The sequence below is a fragment of the Doryrhamphus excisus genome, chromosome 14 (assembly GCF_030265055.1).
Source record: "Doryrhamphus excisus isolate RoL2022-K1 chromosome 14, RoL_Dexc_1.0, whole genome shotgun sequence".
Lineage (NCBI taxonomy): Eukaryota > Metazoa > Chordata > Actinopteri > Syngnathiformes > Syngnathidae > Doryrhamphus > Doryrhamphus excisus.
In genome coordinates this window covers 13,254,365-13,282,063 of record NC_080479.1, presented here as the reverse complement: position 1 = coordinate 13,282,063, position 27,699 = coordinate 13,254,365, and the positions used below count along the sequence as shown (strand labels likewise).

Below are 27,699 nucleotides of genomic sequence, written 5' to 3'. Positions count from 1 at the left end.
CAAGAGTCCGTCCCTGGCATAAAACAACACCCACTATCAGCTAGCATAGGCTCAAGCCTATTGATGATAAATGGATGGGATGGCCGATATTGGCTTTTATGCCGATATTGACCAACTCTCATTTTCTGATACCGATATCCGATGGCGATATGTGTAACATGACATGAACACCTATGTGTTGTATGCAGCATTTTTTTTTATATTGGTTTTCATGATGAGGGGGAAAAAATCGGCATTTTTATAGCTGATATCAGGCCGATTTATCAGTTTATCGGACATCCCGAGTTATGAGTTATAATTAGATTCATTTTATGACTACACTTCATTAAATACGCATGTGAAGATTATGATGACTGATGACTTCATACCATACACACTTTTATATCTTTACTATAGGAAATGTGATTAGCCGAGTGGTTAGCATGTCCGTTTGGTTACCTAACAAACGCTCAGGATTCGAATCATCTGTGTTGGTTTGTGTGCACCATTCTTTTTCTACCCTCCATGGTACCATCACCAAAGGAGGCATTCATTTACACTGTAAACAACAACGCCTTCATTCATTCAAACTACATGATTCACCAATCCACATGCTTTATCGCCAATGACTACACATAAGGAATACTGTTTGGCTGTTTTTTGACTGTTCTGCCAAGGCTGATATGCTAGGAAGTTAGCCTGTGTGTTACAGGTGACACAATCTGTTATTATTAGTATTAATATTTTTTCAGGGGCAGCGACGGCGGTCGAGTGGTTAGTGCGCAGTCCTCACAGCTAGGAGACCAGGGTTCAATTCCACCCTCGGCCATCTCTGTGTGAAGTTTGCATGTTCTCCCCTGTGCATGTGTGGGTTTTCTCCAGGTACTCCGGTTTCCTCCCACATTCCAAAAACATGCTAGGTTAATTGGTGACTCCAAATTGTCCATAGGTATGAATGTGAGTGTGAATGGTTGTTTGTCTATATGTGTTCCTGTGATTGGCTGGCGACCAGTCTAGGGTGTACCCCGCCTCTCGCCCGAAGACAGCTGGGATAGGCTCCAGCAACCCCTGCGACCCTCGTGAGGAAAAAGCGGTAGAAAATGAATGAATGAATGATCCAAAATCGCTGGAAAAGGCCTGCTGAATGAATTCTATCAACAATGGAAATTAGAGTGAACAAGCTATAGATCAGGGGTCTCAAACACGCGGCCACTAGTTTAAGGCCCCGCCTTGATATGAAAGTTTAATGTTAGTATCATGTACCCAGAAAAAATTATTACGTTTGATTAATGTTCATGTTAAAGGTTAAATAACTGTTAATAGTTATCCTCCCTATCTGTGTGGAAGTGGTAAGTTTTTGGCTTTTTTAAGTTTAAAGGAAATAACTTGAAGACCAGTCCAGGGTACATCCTGCCTCTCGCCGGAAGACAGCTGGGATAGGCTCCAGCACCCCCCACGACCCTCGTGAGGAAAAAGCGGTAGAAAATGAATGAATATTTTTTCAGGTCCTGGGGTTGAAAACAATACAAAAAGTTTGTCAAGCTGAATATCTCTTTCAATATGTGGAGTACCCCCCTTCAGGGGAACTTATAGGTCAGTGATGTGACCACTTTGTAGTCGAAACTAAACGTTAGCTTACTGTCTTGTCTGTTTTTTTCTCACGCCCTGAGGGGTTAAAGAATGGCAAAGAATCAGCTTCCATTCTCAGTTCTTCCTTTACACTTTCATGTCTCAGTTTCTCTTTGACCAAATGAAACCCCTCCAGGCTCAGGAGGACTATACTAGTATGCATTCAGAGTATCTGTTGACACCACTTGATTTAATACATAAATGCAATGTAAAAAAATTTAATTAATTGATTTAGATAAACTTTCTAAGTTTATTTTTTAAGTTATGTTCAAATAATAATGTTGGCTATTACATGAACTTAATTTTCCATGTCATATACACTCAAATTTTTATTGTTGGTAAGCTTCAAACAAAATTCAAGTTGCCATGACTTCATAAAATTAGCCTAGTAACATAATTTTTCTGTGCATTGTTATTATAATTAAGTAGACAACAAATTAAACTACTTTGAATAAAATGATTAAGTCAGTTAGCTGAACATATTTTTTTGAGTTTCGAACTTAAAAACCTATGTCCCTATTGTCCCTATGACAACAATTATTCAGTAAGCAGTACTTAAAATAAGCTTTGAGTGAAGAGGAAAAGCTAATTCGTGCAATGCAATATTGTATGTTGGTTCAAAGCAATTTTAAATTAAGTTGTCATAACTAAGAAAGACTAATGGAAACTGTTTTTTTGTTGAGGTTATACATTTATTTTTTAAGTGTATACAGTCCTGTCACTCAACCAGGTGGACCTCTTCTTCAAATGGGCGGGGCCATACTGGCTGAAGCTAGCTCCTCTTCATTTCCCTGGCAAATGTAGTCACCAAAACCAGCTCACACAGATCCCCCCTCCCTCCTTCTCCTCCTCCTCTTCTCTCCATTACCACTACCACCGCCTCCTTCGTTTATCCCTCACACCTCATAAGTCCCACGTATCCCAAGAGGATAAGATGCCATGGAGGCCACGGGGAGAATGGGGCTTTACGTCTACTGGCTTCTGGTCCTTCTCACAGGTAAGCATTGTGTTGACCTGCTGGGGCAAAGATGTTTTATTGTTTGGGTTTGGTGTCTAGGAAGTTTTGTTGTGGTTTCCATGATCAAGTGACCCTGATCAAAAGTCAGGGTTGTCATGGGAATTCATGTCTAAAATCAAAGAAAACAAAAAAAAGAAGAAGTTACAGATCAAAGCAAACAAGAATGAACCGGTACAATGTCTGAATATAATAATAATAATAGTCGGACATCCTTCCCATACTTATCTCTGTGTAACTTCGCCTTTTCAATCCTGTCGGCTATAAATTCATAAAAAGAGTCAGTGGAAACGAGAAGTGAGCAACACGACTGCTTTGTGAATCATTTATATCTAAAAAAAAAAGACTTTAGAGCTTGATTTAACTTAAATTAATTCCTTTTTGGACATGTTGATTGGTGTAAAGATGTAGAAATGTGACAGTATTGCAAACAATTAGCATTATCATTATCATTAAAGGGATGTTTGCCTCCTTAAGATGGTGGTTAACTTGCGTTTAGACATGCATCGTCTCACTTTATTTAGTATCCAAACAACTTCCATGGTAGTAGTGGGGGGGGGGGGGGGGGGGGTAAGAGGCAGGTGTCTTCACTTGGGATTATTTGAAAGTGTGTATGTGCTCCTCATTACCTCAAGAGATTGTGTGTGTGTGTGTGTGAGAGACACTAATCTCCACTATCACTGCAGCGTATGACCACAACAATGACCATGTTGTTTGGGGACAACAGTTAAGCAGTGGGCTTGGCACACTTCGCCTCATTTTGTCTTTTCAGTGAGTCCCCAGCTGGTGTCAACGAAGGCACACGCCTGCTTGTGACAACAACACACATACATATTGACACTCACACGCACAGAAACTCGCCCGCAGGCCTGTGAGAGTGGAACGTGTCGCAGCGGTGTCGGCGCTGCATGTATTATTTAGTACATTTAGTACATAACGGCTAGTAGACAGTGGATTCTTTGTGATAAGGAGCATGGAGACATGGCTGGACACCAGCTGGAGGTCCCAGAGGAGGAAGTTAGCAGGGCGAAATTGGGTTAGAGGTGCTCCCATTTTCACACTTATGGATATTATTACATGTTACATATTGTCCAGATGAAACTTATTGGACAATATAGCTTCACATACTAAGTTTTGTTCAAAACTGGTGACATTTGGAAGTGACTTTTTGTCTTTTTAAATTCTATATTTTTATCATAAATATATCATATTGAAAACATACTTGGAAGAATGTCTCCCTATCAAAAAAGTCTAATATATTAAATATTATTCATATATTCCTGGGTGTAAAACATAACAAACATGGATTTATTTAGGCATTTTGTCAAGGAAATATGCATTCAAATCATGCATAAATTAAAATTCTCGTGTTCCACCCATGCCGTGAACCTGGGGCCCAGTGTCACTGCATCATGCCGTGGTTGTATTAGCCTGGAGATGTAAGGAAAAGAACTAAAATGCTAACATGCTAACATGCTAACAGTTAGCACACTTGCGCCTAGCGATTGCACTCTACAGCGAAAGTGACAAGGCTGTCCTACAATGTCACTGCATCATGCCATGGTTGTATTAGCCTGGAGATGTGAGGAAATGAACTAAAATGCTAACAGTTAGCACACTAGCGCCTAGCGATTGCACTCTATTGCGAAAGTGCCAAGGCTGTCCTACAATGTCACTGCATCATGCCATGGTTGTATTAGCCTGGAGACGTGAGGAAATTAACTAAAATGCTAACATGCTAACAGTTAGCATGCTAGCACCAAAAGTGCCAATACTTTCCTAAAGTATTTCGACATCCTGACATGTACATATATAGAGGCCTTTAAAGAAGAGTAAATGCTAACATGCTAACAGTTAGCATGGTAACACCTAGCAAGAACACACCTAGCAAGTACCGAAAGTGCCAAAGCAGTTCTATAGTGTCCAACCATCATGCCATGTGCGTATTTGCATTCAGAGATGAATAAAATAGTCTAAATAAACCAAAAAAAAGATAAGATAAAGTTGAAGTGAAAATATGTATTTTTTATAATTAGTCAGAGTGAAAAGAAACATGAAAAGGACAGTAGGAAGATCTCAATGTGAGCAAATAGTGAGAGGTTTTGAGTAAGTTTGCATCACAGTCCCAACCGCCGCCCACTCACATGCTGCTTACTTCTTGGCTCAGCCTGGCATCCAAAGAAACAAACAAAAAATCTACTTTATTCCACTTTTTCAACTTACCAGACAAAAAGAAAAAATGTGCAGAAACAGCAATCAGAAGTTGTGAAGAATTGTCCTGCCAAAGGAAATATTAATGGCGCTTATGTAACACAATGAAAGACAAAACAACCTTGAAGTTACAATATAATATATGCCAGATTACAACAACAACTGTGGTCGTGATGTGTCGGGAGGTACACATGGTGTGGTCTCTCTGTGTTACCTGCACACAAGCGTCCCTGGAAACCACCTTCAACAGACAATAAAGTGCCACGCATCAATAGTTTGACTTTAGACAGACGATGTGTTTGTTTTGTGTGGCGTTAGCTTGAAAGACAGGTCTTGGCCTTGCCTGACAACAATGACAGCGGTGAGCTGAGTCAATATTAACTCATTACAGTTTGAGGATCTGGACAACTTGGGGAAGAGGATGCAGACAGCAGTTCTCGGTAACTTCTAGTATTGTCCATCAGTGGTGGGCTATGGTGGGTTCATAATGCACCACAACAATTTAGACAACAAATTAAGTAAGATAATAGACATTCTATCAATAATAACAGGGGTTCTGAAATGGTCTCAACCCGGGACCCACATTTTCCAATGGTCATTAAGTCGCGTCCCACAAATTCGCTTTTATGTTATATTTTTTTATTGATTTTTTCATGTATTTATTTTTTTTACACTTTTCTTTCAGTCAGTTTTATATCACATATATTTATTTTTTACACTTTTCTTTAAGTCACTTGATGTTATATTTTTATTTATTTTTTCACATATTAATTTTTTCAACACTTTCCTTTTAGTTGCTTTTATGTTATATATATATATATTTTTTTTCATGATTTATTACTTTTTTACACTTTTCTTTCAGTCAGTTTTATGTCACCTATATTTATTTTTTACACCTTTGTTTAAGTCGCTTTTATGTTACATTTTTATTTATTTTTTCCACATATTTATTAATTTTTTATGTTATATTTTTATTTATTTTTCATGTATTTATTTTAAATACATTTATTTAAGTCAAACTATGCAAATGTATTTGTTGTTGGTTTTTTTAATCATCTACTGTATGTACTCTATTGCAACATTAATACAGCAAATTAAATAACAAACATGCATTTATTTAGGCATTTAATCAAGTAAATATGCATTCAAATCTTGCATAAATGAAAATTTAATTAAAGATTTTTTTTAATGTAACGTCACACACAGACCCTTCCGGAATGGATCTGTGACCCACTTTTGGGTCCCTACGCACCAGTTGGCCATCTCTACCAGTCTTTGGCCATTATTTACAGTTAGGAGATAACCATTTCACTCAGTTTGGACTTTACTGTGTGTTTGTTATTATGAGGTGTTCATTTATTTTAAACTGTGTCCTTTTAACTTTGCCAAAAAATGACACTGCCAAAACTGAAACACGATTCTTTGGTTGGGTTACTCTCTATGAATACAAAATAATCTAAAATAATGTGTAAGTTGGGTTCATTGACTTGCCCATAGGTCTGAATGTAAGCGTGAATGGTGGTTTGTTTATTTGTGTCCTATGATTGGTAGGCCATCAGCTGGGATAGGCTCCAGCATACCCCCATGACCCTAATGAGGACAAGCTGCAAATCCAATCTTAATATTCTCATCCCTCCTCTCGCAGAAGTCAGCGCAAAGTTCATCCACGTCCCTTCAACAGTCCGCCATGGCATCAAGGGGAAGAATCTTCATTTACATGTTGAGACGCGCTTCCAATTGGACGAGGCCGAGATCCAGGGAACTTGGTCCCACACCACGACGAGTGGCATCAGGACCACTCTGGTGACATTTAACAAAGAGTCCACCATCATGGACATGAAGTACCGCAACCATATCCTCTTCACGGAGCCCAATGTGTCCTTGTTGATACAGAGATTAACTCTGCATGATGAGGGGGATTATCAGATAAACCTCAATATAGAGTTTCATAACAAAACAGGCGAGGTTTTCACGGAGGAGAAGACCGTGCATGTAACAGTGGATGGTCAGTGTCAGCATCATCTACGGTTCCATCATGCGGTAGCACAACCTCTAAATGTACACCTGTGTATTTTTTTCCTTAGTTCCTGTGTCCACACCAGTCATTGAGAAGAGCCCGTCTCACGCCGTGGTCGAGGACAAAGCCGACGTTACATGGATCTGTTCCGTGGCGATAGGGACCAGGGTTGAGTTTCAGTGGTTCAGAGACAATATCCCTTTGGGTGACGGCAACAGATATCATTTCTCCCAAAACAAGTCCACACTGCTGATCAGTCCGGTGAAAAAGGAGGACAAGGGAAGTTACCGCTGCGTGGCCAGCAATGCGGTCAGCCCGGAACGACACAGCAGGGCTGTGGAACTCACCGTTTACTGTGAGTGGACACCTCTAATATTGTTTAATACATAATATCAATACATGGTTTGATCTTGACGTATTTTGACGATTTGTACACATACTTATGCAAATTCTGTCAACAACAACAACAATACTCAGGATGTCCGCTCTCATTGGGGTGGCTGTGTTCTCCAGACCTCAGGTTAAAAAATGCTGACGGCATTAAACATACTGCAACTATTACATGTTATCATTAATATACGTGTTAATGCATGATCACAGTATATATATCAAACCGTGTAATGTTGTTTTTCGTTTTTTAGAGGGCTTCATTGTCAAATTATAGGTGTATCCCAATGATGTACATTGTTAGCTAGCTCATATTAACTCGTTTTCCCGTGTTATAAGGCACAGAAAAGGGAAATAAATATGTCTATATGCCACACACGAAGATGCAACTTTCACTTTATCACATTTCTTCCTATATCTCGAGCAAAATATATCCTTAGCCACCAGTTCTGTAAAAAAAAAATCATTAGTTTGATGTCTTTGCTTTGTGTTACGAACTCCATTATAAAAATACGTGTTTTATACACTTCCGTTTCTTAAGCTATTATTTCATAATGGATCGGAAAATGCGGCCATTGCTGAAACCTTGTGTACGTTACCTTGACTTCGGCTGCATTGTTTTTTGCATAGTCATTTTCAATTCCTGAATATCGCTATCATTTGATAGCCAATGCTAACTGGACATAATACATGAACTGTGCGTACATACTGTAATGATCCTTAGGGGTGTTATGTGTTGTATTTGTGCATGTGTGGAATGACCGCATGTTGGACAGTCAGTAGGAGCTATTTTGTAGCTACTTTGACTGACATACTACTGGTACTCAGGTTATATACACAACTACTGAGGAATTACAGTATGTGTGAATATTTTTATTGCCATATTGGACATAATTGTTACGTCACGGCGTCGTCATTGTGACGCGACTCCAGTAGGGGTCCTAGCAAATGCAGGTAAAAAGTTACTTTTAATTATTATGGCTGATATTCAGCAGCAGGACACCAGCTAAGACGGTTGCAGTAGCGGGGCAAACTGCAATAAACAATATAACGACAAATTAATATGCACGCACCTGAACTAAATAGAAGGAGAACACAAATAGCAACACCTGCGAGTGAAAAGGGAAAAAGCAAAGCTGACCGGACACAACCCAGGATAAACAGGAAGCGCTACCAAAATAAGAGCATGAAACAGGAAATAAACTGTCATATAGGATAACTCAAGGATCGTGACAATAATTCTGATATTATGTACATTGATTAACATGCTTGTGACATGCGATGTGGCGGTTACCCATCGCGAAAAACAGCAGCTCTTAATTTTTCGTGACTCCTCTAGATTACCGCCACACATTTAACACATTTATTTTCCTATGTTCTCTTTTACACTGCAAATATTTGATGATATGTAAATGAGATGTATTTGCATGGGACAACATTGATGCTATCTTTTCGAGTTCAGGCAACTGAATGACAACATTAATGGAGTGGAAAGGAAACAAAATAATGCTTGAAGTATTACTCTGTTCAAATTCTATTACTATTTGTTTATTTATTTATTTAAGTACCCAATCTTAGGTAGTCACTTGAAGTGTTTTCTTCAAGTAAAATGACTATTTTGCATGAGGACTGAGTAGAAAGAGGTAGAAATCAACTTAAATAACATCTATGGATCATTCATTCATTCATTTATTTTCTACCGCTTTTTCCTCACGAGGGTCGCGGGGGTGCATGTAGCCTATCCCAGCTGTCTTTGGGCGAGAGGCAGGGTACACCCTGGACCGGTGGCCAGCCAATCACAGGGCACATATAGACAAACAACCATTCACACTCACATTCATACCTATGGACAATTTGGAGTCGCTAATTAACCTAGCATATTTTTGGAGGAAACCGGAGTACCCGGAGTAAATCCACGTATGCACGGGGAGAACATGCAAACTCCACACAGACATGGCCGAGGGTGGAATTGAGCCCTGGTCTCCTAGCTGTGAGGTCAGCGCGCTAACCACTAGACCGCCGTGCCGCCCATATATGGATCAGTAAATTGTAAATAAATGATGTAGTAATTCACATTTGCTTCCTGCCCAAACGTTGTCCTCTGCAGATGGTCCCTACAACCTGGAAGTGAACTCCGACCAAGGCCTTCGGACAGGGGAGGTGTTCACCATCAACCCCGGAGAACTGGTCTTCTTTGAGTGCCGTGCTGATTCCAACCCTCCCAACAGCTATGTGTGGATCTCCAAGAGCCGCAACACGACACGGGTCATCACAGAGGGCCCGCGGTTGGAGGTTCTCTCCTATAGACTGGCCCAACCTGAGGAGTACCTGTGCCGAGCCTTCAATAATATGACTCAGAAGCAAGACGAGACCCAGTTCACGCTAGTGGTGGCTAGCTTGGGGACAGGTTAGTCTGGAACTTGACAGGAATCACCACTTGAAAGCTGATTATGTGTACCGTGAAACCTGCAGAACGTTTTATCTCCGTTGCTAGGTTCCCCTGCATGTCTGCTGTGTGTATTAAAGTTCAGTGTCTGGGAAAGTAAATAGAGCATAACAGCTGTTATATTTGTTGACTAGGTTTTATAGCATGTAGGGATTGTGTGTGGGGAATTGAACGTTGATACGTTGTCTTGGTGATGTTGCGAAAGGACAAGTCAACCCATTAATTGAACCATTTAGAATGATAACCAGTGAATGATCATAATTGAAATATCGTAGTATAAATATTCTCCGGCGGTCGAGTGGTTAGCGTGCAGACCTCACAGCCAGGAGACCAGGGTTTAATTCCACCCTCGGCCATCTCTGTGTGGAGTTTGCATGTTCTCCCCGTGCATGCTAGGTTAATTGGCGACTCCAAATTGTCCATAGGTATGAATGTGAGTGTGAATGGTTGTTTGTCTATATGTGCCCTGTGATTGGCTGGTGACCAGTCCAGGGTGTACCCCGCTTCCCGCACAAAGACAGCTGGGATAGGCTCCAGGACCCCCCGCAACCCTCGTGAGGAAAAATAAATAATTATTATTATTATTATTTTGGACTGCACGGTGGTCGTGTGGTTAGCGCGCAGACCACACAGCGAGGAGACCAGGGTTCAATTCCACCCTCGGCCATCTCTGTGTGGAGTTTGCATGTTCTCCCCGTACATGTGTGGGTTTTCTCCGGGTACTCCGGTTTCCTCCCACATTCCAAAAACATGCTAGGTTAATTGGTGACTCCAAATTGTCCATAGGTATGAATGTGAGTGTGAATGGTTGTTTGTCTATATGTGCCCTGTGATTGGCTGGCCACCAGTCCAGGGTGTACCCCGCCTCTCGCCCGAAGACAGCTGGGATAGGCTCCAGCAACCCCGCGACCCTAGTGAGGAAAAAGCAGTAGAAAATGAATGAATGAATGAATATTCTCCTGTGTTTGTTTACAGGCAAAGAGATGCACACCCAGGATGGTAGCAGTTTTTCCCCGCTGGCTGTTATCACGGTGTGCTCTTTGTTCATCATCGGGTGCATGCTGCTGGTGTTTTTTAGGAAAGACTGTCACCCAAAGAGAGGTTCGATGGCGTACACATTACATACTGTCATTGACTGCTAAAATGGAATCAGACGTCTCTTTTTTTCTCTGCTATCCACAGTGCTGATGAGAATTTATAAGAGGTAAGAGCCATGACTGTTCAAAACAATCATCAAACTTTGATTAACATCTTTACCGTCTTGCCTGTGGACAGGCCGCTCTCAGATCAGAAGCGACCACATCGATCAGGTAGGCTGCTGCCATAACTCTATTATGTCATAAGTCATTATAAGTCATTAATACGATAAATCAGGGGTCTCAAACTCAATTTACTTGGGGGCCACTGGAGCTCGGGTCTGGGTGAGGTTGGGCCGCATCAGGTTTCCAAAAAAAACCCAAAAAAAACACATTTATTAAAAACAAAAAAATTTTAAAAACTTCGCTTTGGTTCCAATTTTCTACAATAAAAGCTCTGATAAAACATTCCACTGTTCTGAAATATCTTACTTTTTATTTTTCTACACAAAATAAGATAAAAAATAAATAAACAAATCAAGAATAAAGAAAATCAATCAATCAGTAATAAATAAATATAATAATAATAATAAAACGGCAAATAATAAAAACTTAAGAAACCACATATAGTTGGTGGGTAGACAAATTATTTTTTTCAGATTAAAATGAACAAAGCATTATTAGAGCCCTGTTGACATGACAAAACACGACTATAGTCACATTTATACTTTTTTATTTACAACATATTGCGCAACTGCAGGGTCTTGAGACACATGCTGACTCGCGAAACTAGAGAGCTAGCGACCTAAACGGTAGCCTTCAAGTTATTTCCTTTAAACTTAAATAGCCAAAAACTTACCACTTCCACACGGATAGGGAGGATAACTATTAACAGTTATTTAACCTTTAACATGAACATGAATCAAACGTAATAATTTTTTCTGGGTACATGATACCATACAGCATCCATATCAAACTTGCGCGGGCCGCACTAACATTAAACATTCATATCAAGGCGAGGGCCTCAAACTAGTGTCCTGTGGGCCACATTTGGCCCGTGGGCCGCGTGTTTGAGACCCCTGCAATAAATCATTAGAAGAACTAATGAATCAAAGTTCCAGTGGTTTGCGTGGATAAATAAAGAGAGCCACTAGGTGACTGGGGGAAGGTTGAGAAAACAATTATAAAAGAATAACTGTATTCATCATAGTCATGGTGTAAAAATAGCAACAGTGATGACGCTGGATTAATCATGTATACAAACAGGGGCTGGACTAGACTTCTTAGTTCAATTGAGAGAACAGTTTTTAGATTGTTAGCCAGACCAACGACACCTCACACATGTTCTTGAGGATAATATGTAGATTAAATCCCCACATGCTGGTCGCATGCCAAAATATTTTGGAAAGTCTTTGCAGCAGAGGGGAAGCTGTTGTGTAACTGTAATTTCATGACTTCTTCTATTTTCTGCCTCATGGGCAAACTATGAATAGCACAAATGTTTCCATCTGAACATTCGAAGTAAAAGGAAACTGTAGGATTTCTAGGAAAACAGGAAGTCTTGAACTGTCGAAACATTTTCAGCGGTTTCTGAAATTGCAGAGTGTGTTTGGATTTATGAGTCTTTATGGTAATAAAAATAGTGGTATTTTATCAGACATTTGGGTGTTTTTTTTCCTCAAATTTGCTGCATTCTTGCGTGCATGCAAAACATGTTGAGGAAGTAAATAGATATGTAGTAAATTATAAGCAGATATGCAATGTTTCATAGCCTATCATTCATAATATTAATCCCAAATCCTGTATTGATGTTCAATCTGGGTGTCTTATTCGTTAAAATTCTGCAAAATAAGTTCATTTCCACGAAGTCTTAATTTTATATATATATATATATATAATATTTATATATGTATATATACACACACACATATATAATATATATATGTGTGTGTGTGTGTGTGTGTGTGTGTATACATATATATTTTTCATATATATATATATATATATAATTAAGAAATCGTACTTCGTGGAAATGAACTTATTTTGCAGAATTTTAATGAATGTAATATAATGAATGTAATATATGTATATATAATAATATATGTATATATGTAATATATATATATATATATATATATATATATATATATATATATATATATATATATATATATATATATTCTTCCCTTAGTTATAAATGGAATATGTTTGTATTACGACCAGTCCAGGGTGTACCCCGCCTCATGCCCTGGGGTAGGCTGGGATAGGCTCTAGCATACCCTGCATAGAAAATAGATGGATGGATGGAATATTTTTGTAGTTAAATTATATACAAACTTTCTAAATAGAACATGATTAGAGCCCTCCACACATGAAATAACAGTCACCTTTACACTCGTTTTACCCAATATACAGTCATTGATGTAACAGATAAAGTATTTAAGACATAAATAATACTAATACTTGTGTGTGTTGCTATAAATATGTTCCAGTGTTGGACAGGAAGTAACATAGGTGGCTTAGAGAGTAGCCCGTGGTATTATTATGACGGTGATCATTATGTTATTATATTATTATATATACATGAGGGTAGTTGGTGTGAGAGAAACAGATTCAGAAGACAGGGTTGGATGGAAGCAATTGATTTGCTATGGCGAAAAAGAAAGAGAAAGGAGAAGATTTTTCTACATTTCACATCAATTTACCACTTTTTTGGGTGTAAATTTATGATTTTTTTGTGCAAATTTACGACTTTATTCTATAAATTGACAACTTTGTTCTTGAAATATCAGATTTTTTTGCTCAGTGTGGTCCTAATACTCCGATGTTGGTTATTTTGCATTTAAACATCAATAGTAGTCCTGGAAAAGCTGATTAAAATGTCCCATTACTTGTGTCCAAATAATGATGTATTTTTAGTCTGATAATAGAAGCTTTCCTCAACAGGTCACGAGGATGCAACTGAAGACTTTGGCATCTATGAATTTGTCTCCATACCTGGGAAAATGGAATCTGCACAGGTGTGGTTTTGTCTTGCTACATAGATTTACAATAAGGCCGCAAGGTTGATTCTTTTCTCTTTCACTGTCCTACAGCCATCATGTAGATCTCTGGCTCGCCTGGAGTCTGTTCAGGATATGCACACCACTATCTACGATGTGATCAGACATGTTCCTGAAACCCCCGGGCAGAGTTTGCTGAAGTGACTTTTAGCTCTTCAACTTTTTGTGTATCTTTTTTTGTTTTTAAGGCCTTGTCAAAGAAGCCCAAGGCACTGCTTTTGGTGACTCACTTTTTTTTGCACACATTACGGTGTGAGTGCACATGAGGATTGTGCAGGCACATCATATATGAAATTAATGTCATTAAATATTGCGAAAATAAGCAATCATTAATTAATTAACAAAATAATAATTTATTCATTCATTCATTTTCTACCGCTTTTTCCTCACAAGGGTCGCGGGGGTGCTGGAGCCTATCCCGGCTGTCTTTGTGCGGGAGGCGGGGTACACCCTGGACTGGTCGCCAGCCAATCACAGGGCACATATAGACAAACAACCATTCACACTCACATTCATACCTATGGACAATTTGGAGTCGCCAATTAACCTAGCATGTTTTTGGAATGTGGGAGGAAACCGGAGTACCCAGAGAAAACCCTAAAAAAAGCTGAGGGTGGAATTGAACCTGGTCTCATAGCTGTGACGTCTGCACGCTAACCACTAGACCGCCGTGCGACCCTAACAGAAACCAATGTTTTTGGAATGTGGGAGGAAACTGGAGTACCCGGAGAAATGCACGGGGAGAACATGCAAACTCCACACAGAGATGGCCGTCGGTGGAATTGAACCCTGATCTCCTAGCTGTGAGATCTGTGCGCTAACCACACAACCACCGTGCAGCCCAAAATAATAATAATAATTACTATTTATTTTAAATATTTTTTAGTTTTATGGCAGTATCATGGCGGATATGTAAATACTGTACATATATTATACTCAGATTATTTTAAAATGTTCTATAAATCTATTCTATTCTAGTATTTGTCTATTTATTCCTATTGTAAATGCTTAACCTTAATCCTTTCCCCCCTTATTTTTAATATTTGTCTGCATGGATATGATGATGGATGGTGAGACATGATTGATTCTTAAATTCATGTACAGATTGCATCATTGTTTTGTACTCCATTAAAAATGCCAGTTTGACCTATTTCTATGTCTATTTCTATGTGTTGAGTTGAATTCCTTGCAGGAAGAAGCATGCTTTGTCGTCACAAATCATGACGATGAAGAGCCAGTAAAGATGTCACTGTCACTTTTTAGCAGTGCTTGGATGGGCTGCGTTGGTATATAATGTGTACCTGATGTGATGGGGCGGCAGGCGCGAGCAGACGGACGCTTCAAGCATGCAGAGTACCCTCCACCTACATCTGCTGACATCCTGTCACGAGAGGATCAAAAATGAATGGAAGACTTGACATACATAGAAAGAGATGTGTTATATTGAGATATTAAATAAGGCTATTGGTACATTATGAATTAAACTCTTATTATACAGCAGCCCGTGAACTGACCATGTGACTGAGTCTCTGCTGGTGTCTCCAAGTTGGGTCATGCCATCTGTTCTGTCTTCGTGTATGCTTAAGGGGAGGTTCCTCACTGTCGATGAATGCCTAACAAAACACCTAAGGAGAACCAACTTGCCTGCATTTGACTGGGAAATAGCCTGAGGCTTCATTATCCAAGAACTGCAGCTCACAGTTGGCTGCTTTTAACCCAAATAATTGCTCAAGGGCGCAATTAGAAGGATGGCATAGAGGGTCTGAGTGCGCTGTTTGTATTCAATGTTTGAATGCTTTGTAATCCAGATCCAGTTTTAAAATAGTTGGAGTAAGATGTACAGAACAGAGCCATATACAGTATTGTGTTTATAAACAGAATGTCAGTACAGAATGTATCACATTATTTTTATGTTACGATTATAGCTAATTGTATAATATTTACCAATTGTATATGTGGCATTATTCCATCTACCTTCTATGCCGCTTAACCTCACTAGGGTCGTGGGTATGCTGAAGCCTATCCCATATTTTATGGCCTAATATAAGACTGCCTTATACACCTAAAAGTAAGTCATGTTAACCCTTAGATGCATGATTGACTGGACCCTACACTCATACTAGAATCAATGCGTTTTTATGCCAATTTTGCCATTTTGGTTAGGAATAATCACTTGTATGATATTTAGTATTATATTTAGGACCACACAAGAATGATTTCATGTAAGAAACATTTTAATTTTTCACTTTTTTACATCTTTGAAAAATAAAATGACAATAAAAAAACAACAATAGAAAATGTGAGGATCCATTGTGGTTTGCATAAGGGATGTGTGTACACAATATTATATGATGATAATACTTGTTGTATTAGCACTTTATGTGTAAAATAATCTTCCTAAGGGGTGACACTTCTGACATAGTCTGTGTGGTCTACAGTTAATTTATTCCTGACAGCCAACGTTGATAAGAATCAAAGGTTCCTATTGGATTCCATAGAAAATGCATGCGGGTCATTTTTGACCCACTTATGAAAGATTTCTTAAAATTTCTTAAAATGTATAAAAGGTAAGTTAAAAAATGTGAATGGCATAATATCAAAAACATGTTTTTGAGGAATAACGGGAATATGAAATCATAAATATTTTTCACTATGAAGATATTTCAAGAAAACAACCTGACCAGGTCATTTTTGACTCACTTATGGAAGGTTGGGGTAGTAACACAAAAACAAAAAATTCTTAAAATGTATAAAAGGTAAGTTAAAAATGTGAATGACATGATATCAAAAACATGTTTTTTGAGGAATACCTGGAATATGAAATGATAAAAAAATTTCATTACGAAGATATTTCAAGAAAACAACCTGACTGGGTCATTTTTGACCCACTTATGCATCTAAGGGTTAACATCTAATGGTTAACATTGGTAATTACAAAATTGCAATTCAAACATATGAATATATACAATACTTGCACAATATTTGTAATAAATACATCCCAAAAGAGAATAAGTCTCAATAACTAACTGAAAAGGCTGTCACTAAAACACTACATTTCCCACGGTCCCTCTGTATAACCATAGCAGGCAAACACTTCCTGAGTCTTTAGTCACGTGACCAACTATGGCGTTCTTCCTGTGTTGATAGAGGCGCACCGTTGACATGAAAACATAATTGGAACGTCTGTGGTTTATATGCCTTTGGAAGTATTTTAGTTCTACGATGCAGAAGATCAGATCTCTTATGGCCCGGCCGGTGAGTGACGAAAATCTTTATAAATGACTCGCTTGTTGTTTGCCTCAGACTGCTGTATAGCCTGCTAGCTTTACAGCTAAATTGCTAATTTGACAGGTGAATTGCAGCCAAAACTGCTCATTTCGCAGGAGTTCAAGCTGATTTAAAACACTAAATTTAGAATCTAAACATTTCTTACGTCCATTGTATTCGAAGTTAGCATTTATGCATCCGTAATAGGTCATACACTAACTTACACTGCAGAATAACACAGCGATCCACTTCACACGCTCTTTTTGTGGTCAGTGTAATCTGCTATTGTTTGTTATTTTCACAGGGCCTGAAAAGCCCACAGGAGAGCATGGCAGACCTCAGCCCCGTGGAGAACCTCCGGATCCCAAGCAAGGTAAGTGTCATGGAATGCTGGTTGTGGATAAATGTCACAATTCTGCCTCAGATCAAGTCATTTCAAGTAGGTCCCCCTATAATCACACATACAAGCACTTATTTATGTAGTAAATGGCTTATTCATATTTGTTTTTGTTTATATTGGGTATTATGAGTGTAAAGGTGACTATAGGGGTCTTATTTCAGGTCTAGAGGGCTCTAATAAAGTTAAAAAGACCTATTTATATTTCATATTCAGGTGTTCTATGCTGTATGGAACTACCCCACTTCTTTAACCAATTAACCGTGATAAACAAGGGATTAGTTGGTTAAACTCAACTGCAATTTAATCTAGATGATGCAATATCAGCAGACATTTCGCGTGGATTCTGGAAACCTGACGCCAAACTGAAACGCTTGGAAACGGTGCGGAAATCTACATTTAGGATCAAACACAGGAGCCGTTCGGAAGCTGAAGCTGGACTGAAATGCTGTGGAAATATGCTAAAACATAGAATGAAAGTAAGAGTAAACAAACCAGGTACTTTTGGGTTGGGAAGCTCGTACTTTAACAACCAAGCCACACCATCACTATTGATTCAGTAATAACAAATTTGAAGTGACTTTTCAACAGCAGAGGGCGCCATTTAATTTGCCCATTCATTTCTAATGGGAACATTTCCACAAAAAATATGAAATTACACTAAATGTGGGAATATTTTTGAAAAACCTGAATAGGTAGAGCACCTGTCATGAATGAGCTGAATTTTTTTTTATGAATGAATGAGCTGAACATTTCATTTTTAAATTTTAAGTGACTTTTCAACAGTAGAGGGCGCCATTGGCCATTCATTTCTAATGGGAACATTTCCACATAAAATATGAAATTACACTAAATGTGGGAATATTTTGAAAAAAACTGAATAGGTAGAGCACCTGTCATGAGTGAGCTGAACATTTTTATGTTGGATTTGGTTGAATTGGTTGAGAAATGGAGGAGTAGTTAGTGACCAAAACAATAGATGAAAATGGCAGACTACAATAACATTCAGAATTCACACAATTAAGTGGTGACTTTGAACGCAACTCCTCATTGCTCAAGTGATTCAACTATTAAAGAAGCTATTGTAAGATGATGACCTTTTCTGATCATTCTATCTTTTATTTATTTATGTAATTTTTATGATTAATTTAATAATGATTAAAAGCGGTAAACATTTGATATCCTGCCTTTCACCCAAAGATAGCTGGGATAGGCTCCAGCATACCCATGACCCTAGCGAGGATAATCGGCATAGAAAATGGATGGATGGATGAATGGATGGATGGATGATACACCTCCTCCCCCTTCAGTTTTTCCATATTTCTTTCCTTCACACGCTGCCACATGTGGCCACTGTGGGAAAACACGCTGCTCTGCACGACAGAAAATGATCATTAGGCTGGACCATATGTTTGCACACTGGGTTTTACTTTTATTTGCTCGGCACCATTCCTATGTTCTGAGTCACGATGCAAATCATTTATCCTCCACCAGGAGTTGAACGCAACATCTGGCCTGTATACAGTCTGTAGTGCGGAATGAAGATTGATAAATGATGCGTTGTTGACCCTCACGTAGCATACAGGTGACAAATAGGAATGTAGCTAGGGTTAGGTTATGTCTGTGAATATTTTCATTCATGTACGCCACATAATGAATCAAACTGAAGTAGCTTAACGCTTAAACAATTAGTTGTTTTTGTAGGAATTATGGCTGTACATATTGCTGTTATTATATATTGTCATATCCATACTGTTTATAATCTGTATAATCTACAATAGCCATATTATAGTCATTTATATCCCTGTACATAACCTCACTGTATTATAGTCATAGCCTGTTATAGTTTTTTTTACATAGATCTGTCCATTTTTTTTTCTACATTTACTTACTACTAAGGTACTTATAAAATTGCACTTCTGGTTGGATGCTAACTGCATTTTGTTGCCCTGTACCAGTGACATGAGCAATAACAATAAAGTTGAATCTAATCTAATCTAATCTAACCGGTGCTGGTCGTGTGCTACCGTCTTCTACCAGCAGGGGTCGCACTTGCTTCACGCACCACGTTGAGGCGCTATTACCCGTGTAAATGATTATAAATCAATGATTCCTATTGTACTTTATTTTATTTTGAGGGCATGGATAAGTTTTAAAGTTTTTAACAAGGCATAAACAAATGAGTCATTTGTAATTATGTTTTTGTAAATAATCTACATTGATCTCTGCAGACTGCAACTAAACCATCTGTGTGTCTCAGATGATTTGTCATGACGCTTGTATTGTTTTGTTTTTTTTAACTCTTGGATGGCTGATTTTCTCCCAATGTTCCAGACTGTAATATTCCCTTTCTTTCATAGTGTAGCACAACTAAGATTAGTAATTTCCTTAAATAAAGAGATCCAGATTTCATTAATTTGCACAAGGACCGAGGGGAAAGGGTGGTTTGTTTTGTTTGTTTGTCCTGCCTGGTTCAAAGTGGAACCAGATCAAAGCTTTGCCGTTGATTTTTCCCGTCACACGTGTGGAACCAAGTGAGATGGGAAGGGGGGTGGGGGGGGGGTTTCAACCCAAAAATATCCCGTCAGCTTGAGATGTGCAAAGTCGTGCAGGTATAAGACCGCAAGGGGAGGGGACTTTCACAGAAGAGACACATCCTTTCTCTTTTGTTTTGCTCATCCGTCTGTCTTATATTCCCTCTGCTGGAACTTTCACCGGCAATGAGTCATCCAACCCCCACACACACCTCTTCTCCCACCGCCCTCTCTTTCACTTTCCCTCTCATTTGAGCTGATTTCCCACCCACCTTTCTTATGGCGGGCCGTGATCTTCTCAGCCTTTAGCTCTCGTTTTCAATCTCACACGCTCACCCACACATTTCCCTGGAGGGGGGCTCCTGCTCACTTCTTCAGCCGATTCAAATTGCACACTTAGAGACACACACACACACACGCGCCAGAGTGCTTCATTCACACTTTTCAAGTCATTTTGTTGATTATTCTTCATGTTGTCAAGATAGATTATTGCTTACGTTGTGAGATACGTACATCAAGCTTATCTTACTCAGCAGTATTGTCTCATATCATCTCATATAAAGAGTCACCCACAGACTTGGATGCGCCCACATGGGTCGCAAACTTGGCCGCTTCTTTGCAGACGAATAACACCTGGGAAAATATTTGGTACTTGATGGCAAGGTTTTGCTTCATCGGTGTTTCCTATGCTTCCGATTGAATTTACCTCATAATTCTCAAGCCTTGTTTTGTTTTCATTCGATTTGAATGTGCCGATGCATTGATCCTACACATGAAAAAAGCCACACTCAGCATTACCTTCCGTGAGAACGTGACATGTATTATTTATACGTGCACTCAAATATAGTATACAGATTATGTTTTTGTTGGTGCAATTCATACTCACCTTCTTTATTCACTTTTAGCAAGTTGATATTTTTTCGTCTTTTCATATCAGTTGTTTGATGGATTGCCACAGCCAACAATATAGAGTACATAGAGCGGGGGTCTCAAACACGCGGCCCGCAGGCCAAATGTGGCCCGCAGGACACTAGTTTGAGGCCCCCGCCTTGATATGAAAGTTTAATGTTAGCGCGGCCCGCGCAAGTTTGATATGGGCCACTGGAGCTTGGGTCTGGGCAAGGCTGGGCCGCATCAGGTTCCCCCCCCAAAAAAAGCATTTATTAAAAACAGAAAAATATACAGTCCACTTTTTCAGTGCTTTGGTTCCGATTTTTTTACAATAAAAGCTCTGATAAAACATTCCACTGTTCTCAAATATCTTAATTTTTATTTTTCTGTACAAAATAAGATGAAAAATAAATAAACAAATCAAGAATAAAGAAAATCAACCAATCAGTAATAAATAAATATAATAATAATAATAAAACAGCAAATAATAAAAACTTAAGAAACCACATATAGTTGGTGGGTAGACAAATTATTTTTTTCAGATTAAAATGAACAAAGCATTATTAGAGCCCTGTAGACATGACAAAACACGACTATAGTCACATTTATACTCTTTTTATTTACAACATATTGCGCAACTGCAGGGTCTTGAGACAAAGTGCTAACTCGCAAACTAGAGAGCTAGCGACCTAAACGGTAGCCTTCAAGTTATTTCCTTTAAACTTAAATAGCCAAAAACGTACCACTTCCACACGGATATGGAGGATAACGATTAACAGTTATTTAACCTTTAACGTGAACATTAATTAAACGTAATAATTTTTTCTGAGTACATGATACCATACAGCATCCATATGTAACTTGCGCGGGCCGCACTAACATTAAACTTTCATATCAAGGTGGGGGCCTCAAACTAGTGTCCCGCGGGCCGCGTGTTTGAGACCCCTGTGTAAAGTCATAAAGGAAAATACATTACCCAATCAATACTTTGGGTTCTTTCTCGGGCCGTGTGACATGTGACACCCCTCTTCAAGGTTTTATTGAAGTGAGTTATATATTTAGGCTTTATTTTGATAACCTATTTTTATCTACACAAAGATCCATATGGGGCAGTGGGTGGGGTTTCAATCAAGCTCTTTACTTGTACTGTAAGCAATAAATGCAAACACAAGCATTTATTCACACTTTGTTATTGACCTGCGACCATATTGCTCCTCATTAACTTCGTTAGAAGGATGGGAGTTGAGAGATTTTGCAGCAATAAGCCTCGGCGGATGCATAGCATGTTAATCGATAACACACTTAAGGGTTCTCACAGATGCCACGAATGGAGGGAATTTCCTTTGGTGTTTTTTTTTTTTTTCCTCAGTCATTCCTTTTCTCCCTTTGTTCCTCCCAACCTCTACTGATATCCCCCGTGACGGCAGCGCAGTGAAATAAGCTGCAATCTTCTCCCAAACCACACTGCTTTTCTCACTCAACATCTCTTCTTTTCCTCTCCTTGCCCCCTTGTTCACTGTCTCATTTTTATTCCGCCCCCCTTCTCACTTTGCCTTTGACCTCTGCCTAGTATGTGTTGAAACTGTTCAAGTCTTTCTCTTGGTATCTTTTATGCATTTTTTTTTTCTCTTTCTTGATTTTCACCTCCCCCTTTGTAAAGTTTGTTGGAAATAAACACATAAATGTCCGTCGGTAGGCCTGTACCACACAGGCTGGATGACAAGAGGGTTCACTCTGCACCTTCCTGTCAGCCCTTGTTCCAGTATGTGGAGGTAGGGCTACCAGTGAGAGCAGTTAGTAAGTTAACAAGCAAACGCTAATATGAATGATAGCACCAAAGCGATAGTGTCGAGTCTTCATCCCGACAGTGAACTTGTACCGGGGGGTTTTATCAGCAGAGAAAATACGAAACAGCACAAAACGGTGCACGCTCACAGACGGTGTTGCTCGTTACATAGCAATATGGTTGAAAAGCTGACATTTTGGCAAATGTTTCACAGACAGTACAAATAGCCTGGAAGAGCAATTTTAAGCAATTTTAAGAAAGTCTTAAAAATATTCATTCATTCATTTTCTACCGCTTTTTCCTCACAAGGGTCGCGGGGGGTGCTGGAGCCTATCCCAGCTGTCTTGGGGCGAGAGGCGGGGTACACCCTGAACTGGTCGCCAGCCAATCACAGGGCACAGACAAACAACCATTCACACTCACATACATACCTATGGACAGTTTGGAGTCGCTAATTAATTAACCTAGCATGTTTTTGGAATGTGGGAGGAAACCGGAGTACCCGGAGAAAACCCACGCATGCACAGGGAGAACATGAAAACTCCACACAGAGATGGCCGAGGGTGGAATTGAACCCTGGTCTCCTAGCTGTGAGGTCTGTGCGCTAGCCACTCGAACGCTGTGCGCAACATATTCATTCCTTCATTCATTTTCTACCGCTTTTTTCCTCACGAGGGTCGCGGGGGGTGCTGGAGCCTATCCCAGCTGTCTTCGGGCGAGAGGCGGGGTACAGCCTGGACTGGTCGCCAGCCAATCACAGGGCACATATAGACAAACAACCATTCACACTCACATTCATACCTATGGACAATTTGGAGTCGCCAATTAACCTAGCATGTTTTTGGAATGTGGGAGGAAACCGGAGTACCCGGTGAAAACCCACGCATGCACGGGGAGAACATGCAATCTCCACACAGAGATAGCAGAGGGTGGAATTGAACCCTGGTCTCCTGGCTGTGAGGGCTGCGCGCTAGAAACTCAACCGCTGTGCCGCCCTTAAAAATATTCTTAATATATAATTAGTAGGACAATAATCGAGCAGCAACATTTGTTTCCTGTCTCTGTGTTTCAGGAGGAATTGCGGGAGCTCAGGGAGCAGCCCATCGACCCTCAAGCCGAGCAGGAGATCATTGACAGCATCGAGGAAGTCTACTTCTCGAACGACTCTTTTGATATGGTGCAGCACGAACTGGAGGTCAAATAAAACAGTTTCTATTTAGCGCGCTGGAATTATTGAATGAATGACAAGTCACTACCCTGTAAAATTGATGACAAGAGACCGCCTCACAGGGTCCTCCCCTCCCTTGATACACGAGTAATTCCATCAAGCCCACCTCGTGCGATATTTTGCAATCTGAACTCATGATGGTTTCCTGCGCTTTGGAGCTCATCTTCCTGGTTTCTCACCTGAGCAGTTGCCACTTCCTCTTCTCCAAAGCTGCGTTCCATTGACATCCAGACTGATGGATTGCGTCCACTGAACAGAAGGAGGGTGTGAAATCTCATTAGATTTATCTTGGTCTCACCACACCACCTGAAATGAGACTCTCAATCAAGGGGAAAGTAATTACCTATCATCCTCTGGCGCATGGAATTGTAATATCTTCTTTACCCAGCTGACTTTGTTTGCTGTTTACTAAATAACGCCTTCTACTTCCCTATATATGATCTTATTAAGTGTACTTGCTGAGAAAATTATTTACCTTTTATTGAATGGAATAGGAGACCAACTTAAACTCATTGGAAGTTCTTCACTGGGTATCTTTTACAGTTTAAACACGTATCTGTAAATACCTCCTACTCGCTGGAATGCCAAAACGTCATGCTTCGACCTCGTTAGAACTTTGGCGATGTGTTTTGAAACGTTGGCATGCATATATGGATATGGATGTGTATGTGTGGCACTGTGATTCTGCTAAATTCTCAGCGACATCATCTTCCACAGCGGATGCATTATAAATAAAGTTTTTTTTTCTTGTTTATGTGTGCGTTTAGAAGCTCCCAGCTGAGCTGAACCTGTTGGAGTTGGAAGAGTACAGAGACAGACTGAAGAGACAACAGGCAGCAGTAAGTGACATGCATGCACATAACAAAGTGGAGGGATATGAGCACTGGGGCAAAGGTGGGCGGCTCCACCGAATCGTATCAGTTAGGACTGAAACTATTGATTATTTTCTTAGTCAGTTTATCTGAAGCTTGTTTTGATCACCAAGTAATTGGTTAGCACTTGGAGCCCCAAAATTGAAGGTAACGCGACATTTATAGTATTTTGTAAATGTATAGTCACTGCCTTCCTGTTTTTCCTGGTGGCATGACAAGCGACACGGCTAGTCGCCATGTTTTGCCAGTTGTGAGATTATTCCCTTCTCTGCTGTAAAACATTCCACTGTTCTCAAATATCTTAATTTTTATTTTTCTGCACAAAATAAGATGAAAAATAAACAAATCAAGAATAAAGAAAATCAATCAACCAGTAATAAATAAATATAATAATAATAATAAAACAGCAAATAATAAAAACTTAAGAAACCACATATAGTTGGTGGGTAGACAAATTATTTTTTTCAGATTAGAGCCCTGTAGACATGACAAAACACGACTATAGTCACATTTATACTCTTTTTATTTACATATTGCGCAACTGCAGGGTCTTGAGACACATGCTAACTCGCAAACTAGAGAGCTAGCGACCTAAACGGTAGCCTCCAAGTTATTTCCTTTAAACTTAAAAAAGCCAAAAACTTACCACTTCCACACGGATAGGGAGGATAACTCATTCATTCATTAATTTTCTACCGCTTTTCCTCACGAGGGTTGCGGGGGGTGCTGGAGCCTATCCCAGCTGTCTTGGGGCGGGAGGCAGGGTACACCCTGGACTGGTCGCCAGCCAATCACAGGGCACATATAGACAAACAACCATTCACACTCACATTCATACCTATGGACAATTTGGAGTGGCCAATTAACCTAGCATGTTTTTGGAATGTGGGAGGAAACCGGAGTACCCGGCGAAAACCCATGCATGCACGGGGAGAACATGCAACCTCCACACAGAGATGGCCGTGGGTGGAATTGAACCCTGGTCTCCTCACTGTGAGGTCTGCAGGCTAACCACTCGAAGTGCGGCCCGATTTTGGATCAACATTTGCAATAAAAGTGTTTAATGATTATTTTCAGTTCCATTGACACTCTCCCTCTGGCTTTACTCTTCTTCTTTAGCAAAAAAAAAAGGAAGCAATCAAGCTAATTAGTTCACCAGTGTGATGCTTTCTCACCGGAAATCACTGCCCCGAGTGCTTCAGTGGCAAATTGCACGGCACACACCGTCGTGCGTATTGACGTTACAGAAGCATAAACCAGCTGAAGCAACATTACAAGCATGAAAATCACATGTAGCTCCGGAGCTGCAGGTTGCAGACCCCTGGTATAGACCCAATATGTTTGGTCAACTGGGGTAGAATCGAGCTCAGTCATGACTCTAAACCGGTTAGTAGTTTAAAAAATCAAATATCTTTCTTGGGAATAAATGCTGCAAAACATTGTGGACTTTAATATAGTTCTTTATTTATTCTTCAGTATTTTTACAGTCTTGATTCCACTGCGATGTGTTGTCAGTGAAGCATGCCTTGCAGCTTATCGGCATCATGTCTGCCATGTTTGTAAACCGCGTTGCTCCAATGGTCTGCATAAATATTCACTCACAGGTAATCAGAATCTCGAATATAGTCCAGTTCAGATACATGCAAGGACATTTAGAGGTGTACCTGTACTTTGGTGATGTCGCTTTGCAGAATATCGGATGAAAAGTCATACTCGGTAATGAATTTTTCAGGGTTACTTTGTGGTATCATTCATAAATGATATTGCAGTGTCCTACATCTAACTTCTTAACACTACGAACCTGTTCACATGACAATCATAACCTTATAAATCAAAATTTTTCCCTTTTAATAGTGTATTTACACTACATGTTCTAGTATTGCAGTATTACTTCAATTTTTTTCATTTTGCAGGACAAAGGGAACTTTTATTGGATAGTCCACCTGCATTTGTGAGACTGTATTGCAGTGATTTGCCATCTGAATCGCTACCATCTTGCTCCTATGTTTTTTTTTTCGAGCTCACCTCATCTATCGCCACAAGGACTTGTGCCTCTCTTTTGAACCCCTATTCCCCCGCCGGCGATGACACACGCCAGTTGCTAAACAGTTGGTAAATGAGCCCTGTGGCATTGACCTATGTGTTTGTAAACCCATGCAGCACATCCAGTAGCTTTTCCTTCTTAATATGTCACACTTAGCTTCCAGGCACCTCAGGGGAATAGCCATAGCAACTGTTCCAGTGACCAGTCAGGCCAAAAACTTAAAACATGTTGCTCAGTATCTCTGACAACAATTGGCCAGTTCAGTGCCTTGCAGCAAAAAAAGGGTATAAATTAATTGATTTCCATTTACTGTATTTATTACCCATTAATCATTTTATACACTGTTGCTCCTATTGGATGTGTCTTATAATGCAGGGGTCTCAAACTCAATTTACCTGGCGGCCACTGGAGCTAGGGTCTGGGCAAGGCTGGGCCGCATCAGGTTTTCAAAAAAAAACCCCAAAAAACGCATTTATTAAAAACATGAAAAATATACAAACTTTTTCAGTGCTTTGGTTCCGATTTTCTACAATAAAAGCTCTGATAAAACATTCCACTGTTCTCAAATATCTTAATTTTTATTTTTCTGCACAAAATAAGATGAAAAATAAAGAAAATCAATCAATCAGTAATAAACAAATATAATAATAATAATAATAAAACAGCAAATAATAAAAACTTAAGAAACCACATATAGTTGGTGGGTAGACAAATTATTTTTTTTCAGATTAAAATGAACAAAGCATTATTAGAGCCCTTTAGACATGACAAAACACGACTATAGTCACATTTATACTCTTTTTATTTATAACATATTGCGCAACTGCAGGGTCTTGAGACACATGCTAACTCGCATAC

At 39.5% G+C, this 27,699-nt stretch overlaps 2 protein-coding genes across 4 annotated transcripts in view; both read left to right on the top strand.

Moving 5' to 3' along the window:
• The first annotated feature begins 2,414 nt into the window (after window positions 1-2,414).
• hepacam2 (HEPACAM family member 2) lies at window positions 2,415-14,964 on the top strand. Its single transcript, XM_058047868.1, has 9 exons — window positions 2,415-2,605; window positions 6,480-6,839; window positions 6,919-7,206; window positions 9,346-9,645; window positions 10,660-10,785; window positions 10,867-10,888; window positions 10,960-10,994; window positions 13,707-13,780; window positions 13,856-14,964. The coding sequence occupies exons 1-9, from the start codon at window positions 2,548-2,550 to the stop codon at window positions 13,964-13,966; spliced, it is 1,374 nt and encodes a 457-aa protein (XP_057903851.1). The 5' UTR covers window positions 2,415-2,547; the 3' UTR covers window positions 13,967-14,964.
• Window positions 14,965-16,932: 1,968 nt separating this feature from the next.
• The window catches only part of vps50 (VPS50 EARP/GARPII complex subunit), an 88,370-nt gene continuing 77,603 nt past the window's right edge, over window positions 16,933-27,699 (top strand). For all 3 annotated transcript variants that reach the window (XM_058047747.1, XM_058047748.1, XM_058047749.1), the window contains exons 1-4: window positions 16,933-17,077; window positions 17,394-17,462; window positions 23,770-23,892; window positions 24,693-24,764. In XM_058047747.1, the coding sequence (XP_057903730.1) occupies window positions 17,045-17,077; window positions 17,394-17,462; window positions 23,770-23,892; window positions 24,693-24,764 (297 nt within the window). In that variant the 5' untranslated portion in view covers window positions 16,933-17,044. The remainder of the gene's footprint in view (window positions 17,078-17,393; window positions 17,463-23,769; window positions 23,893-24,692; window positions 24,765-27,699) is intronic.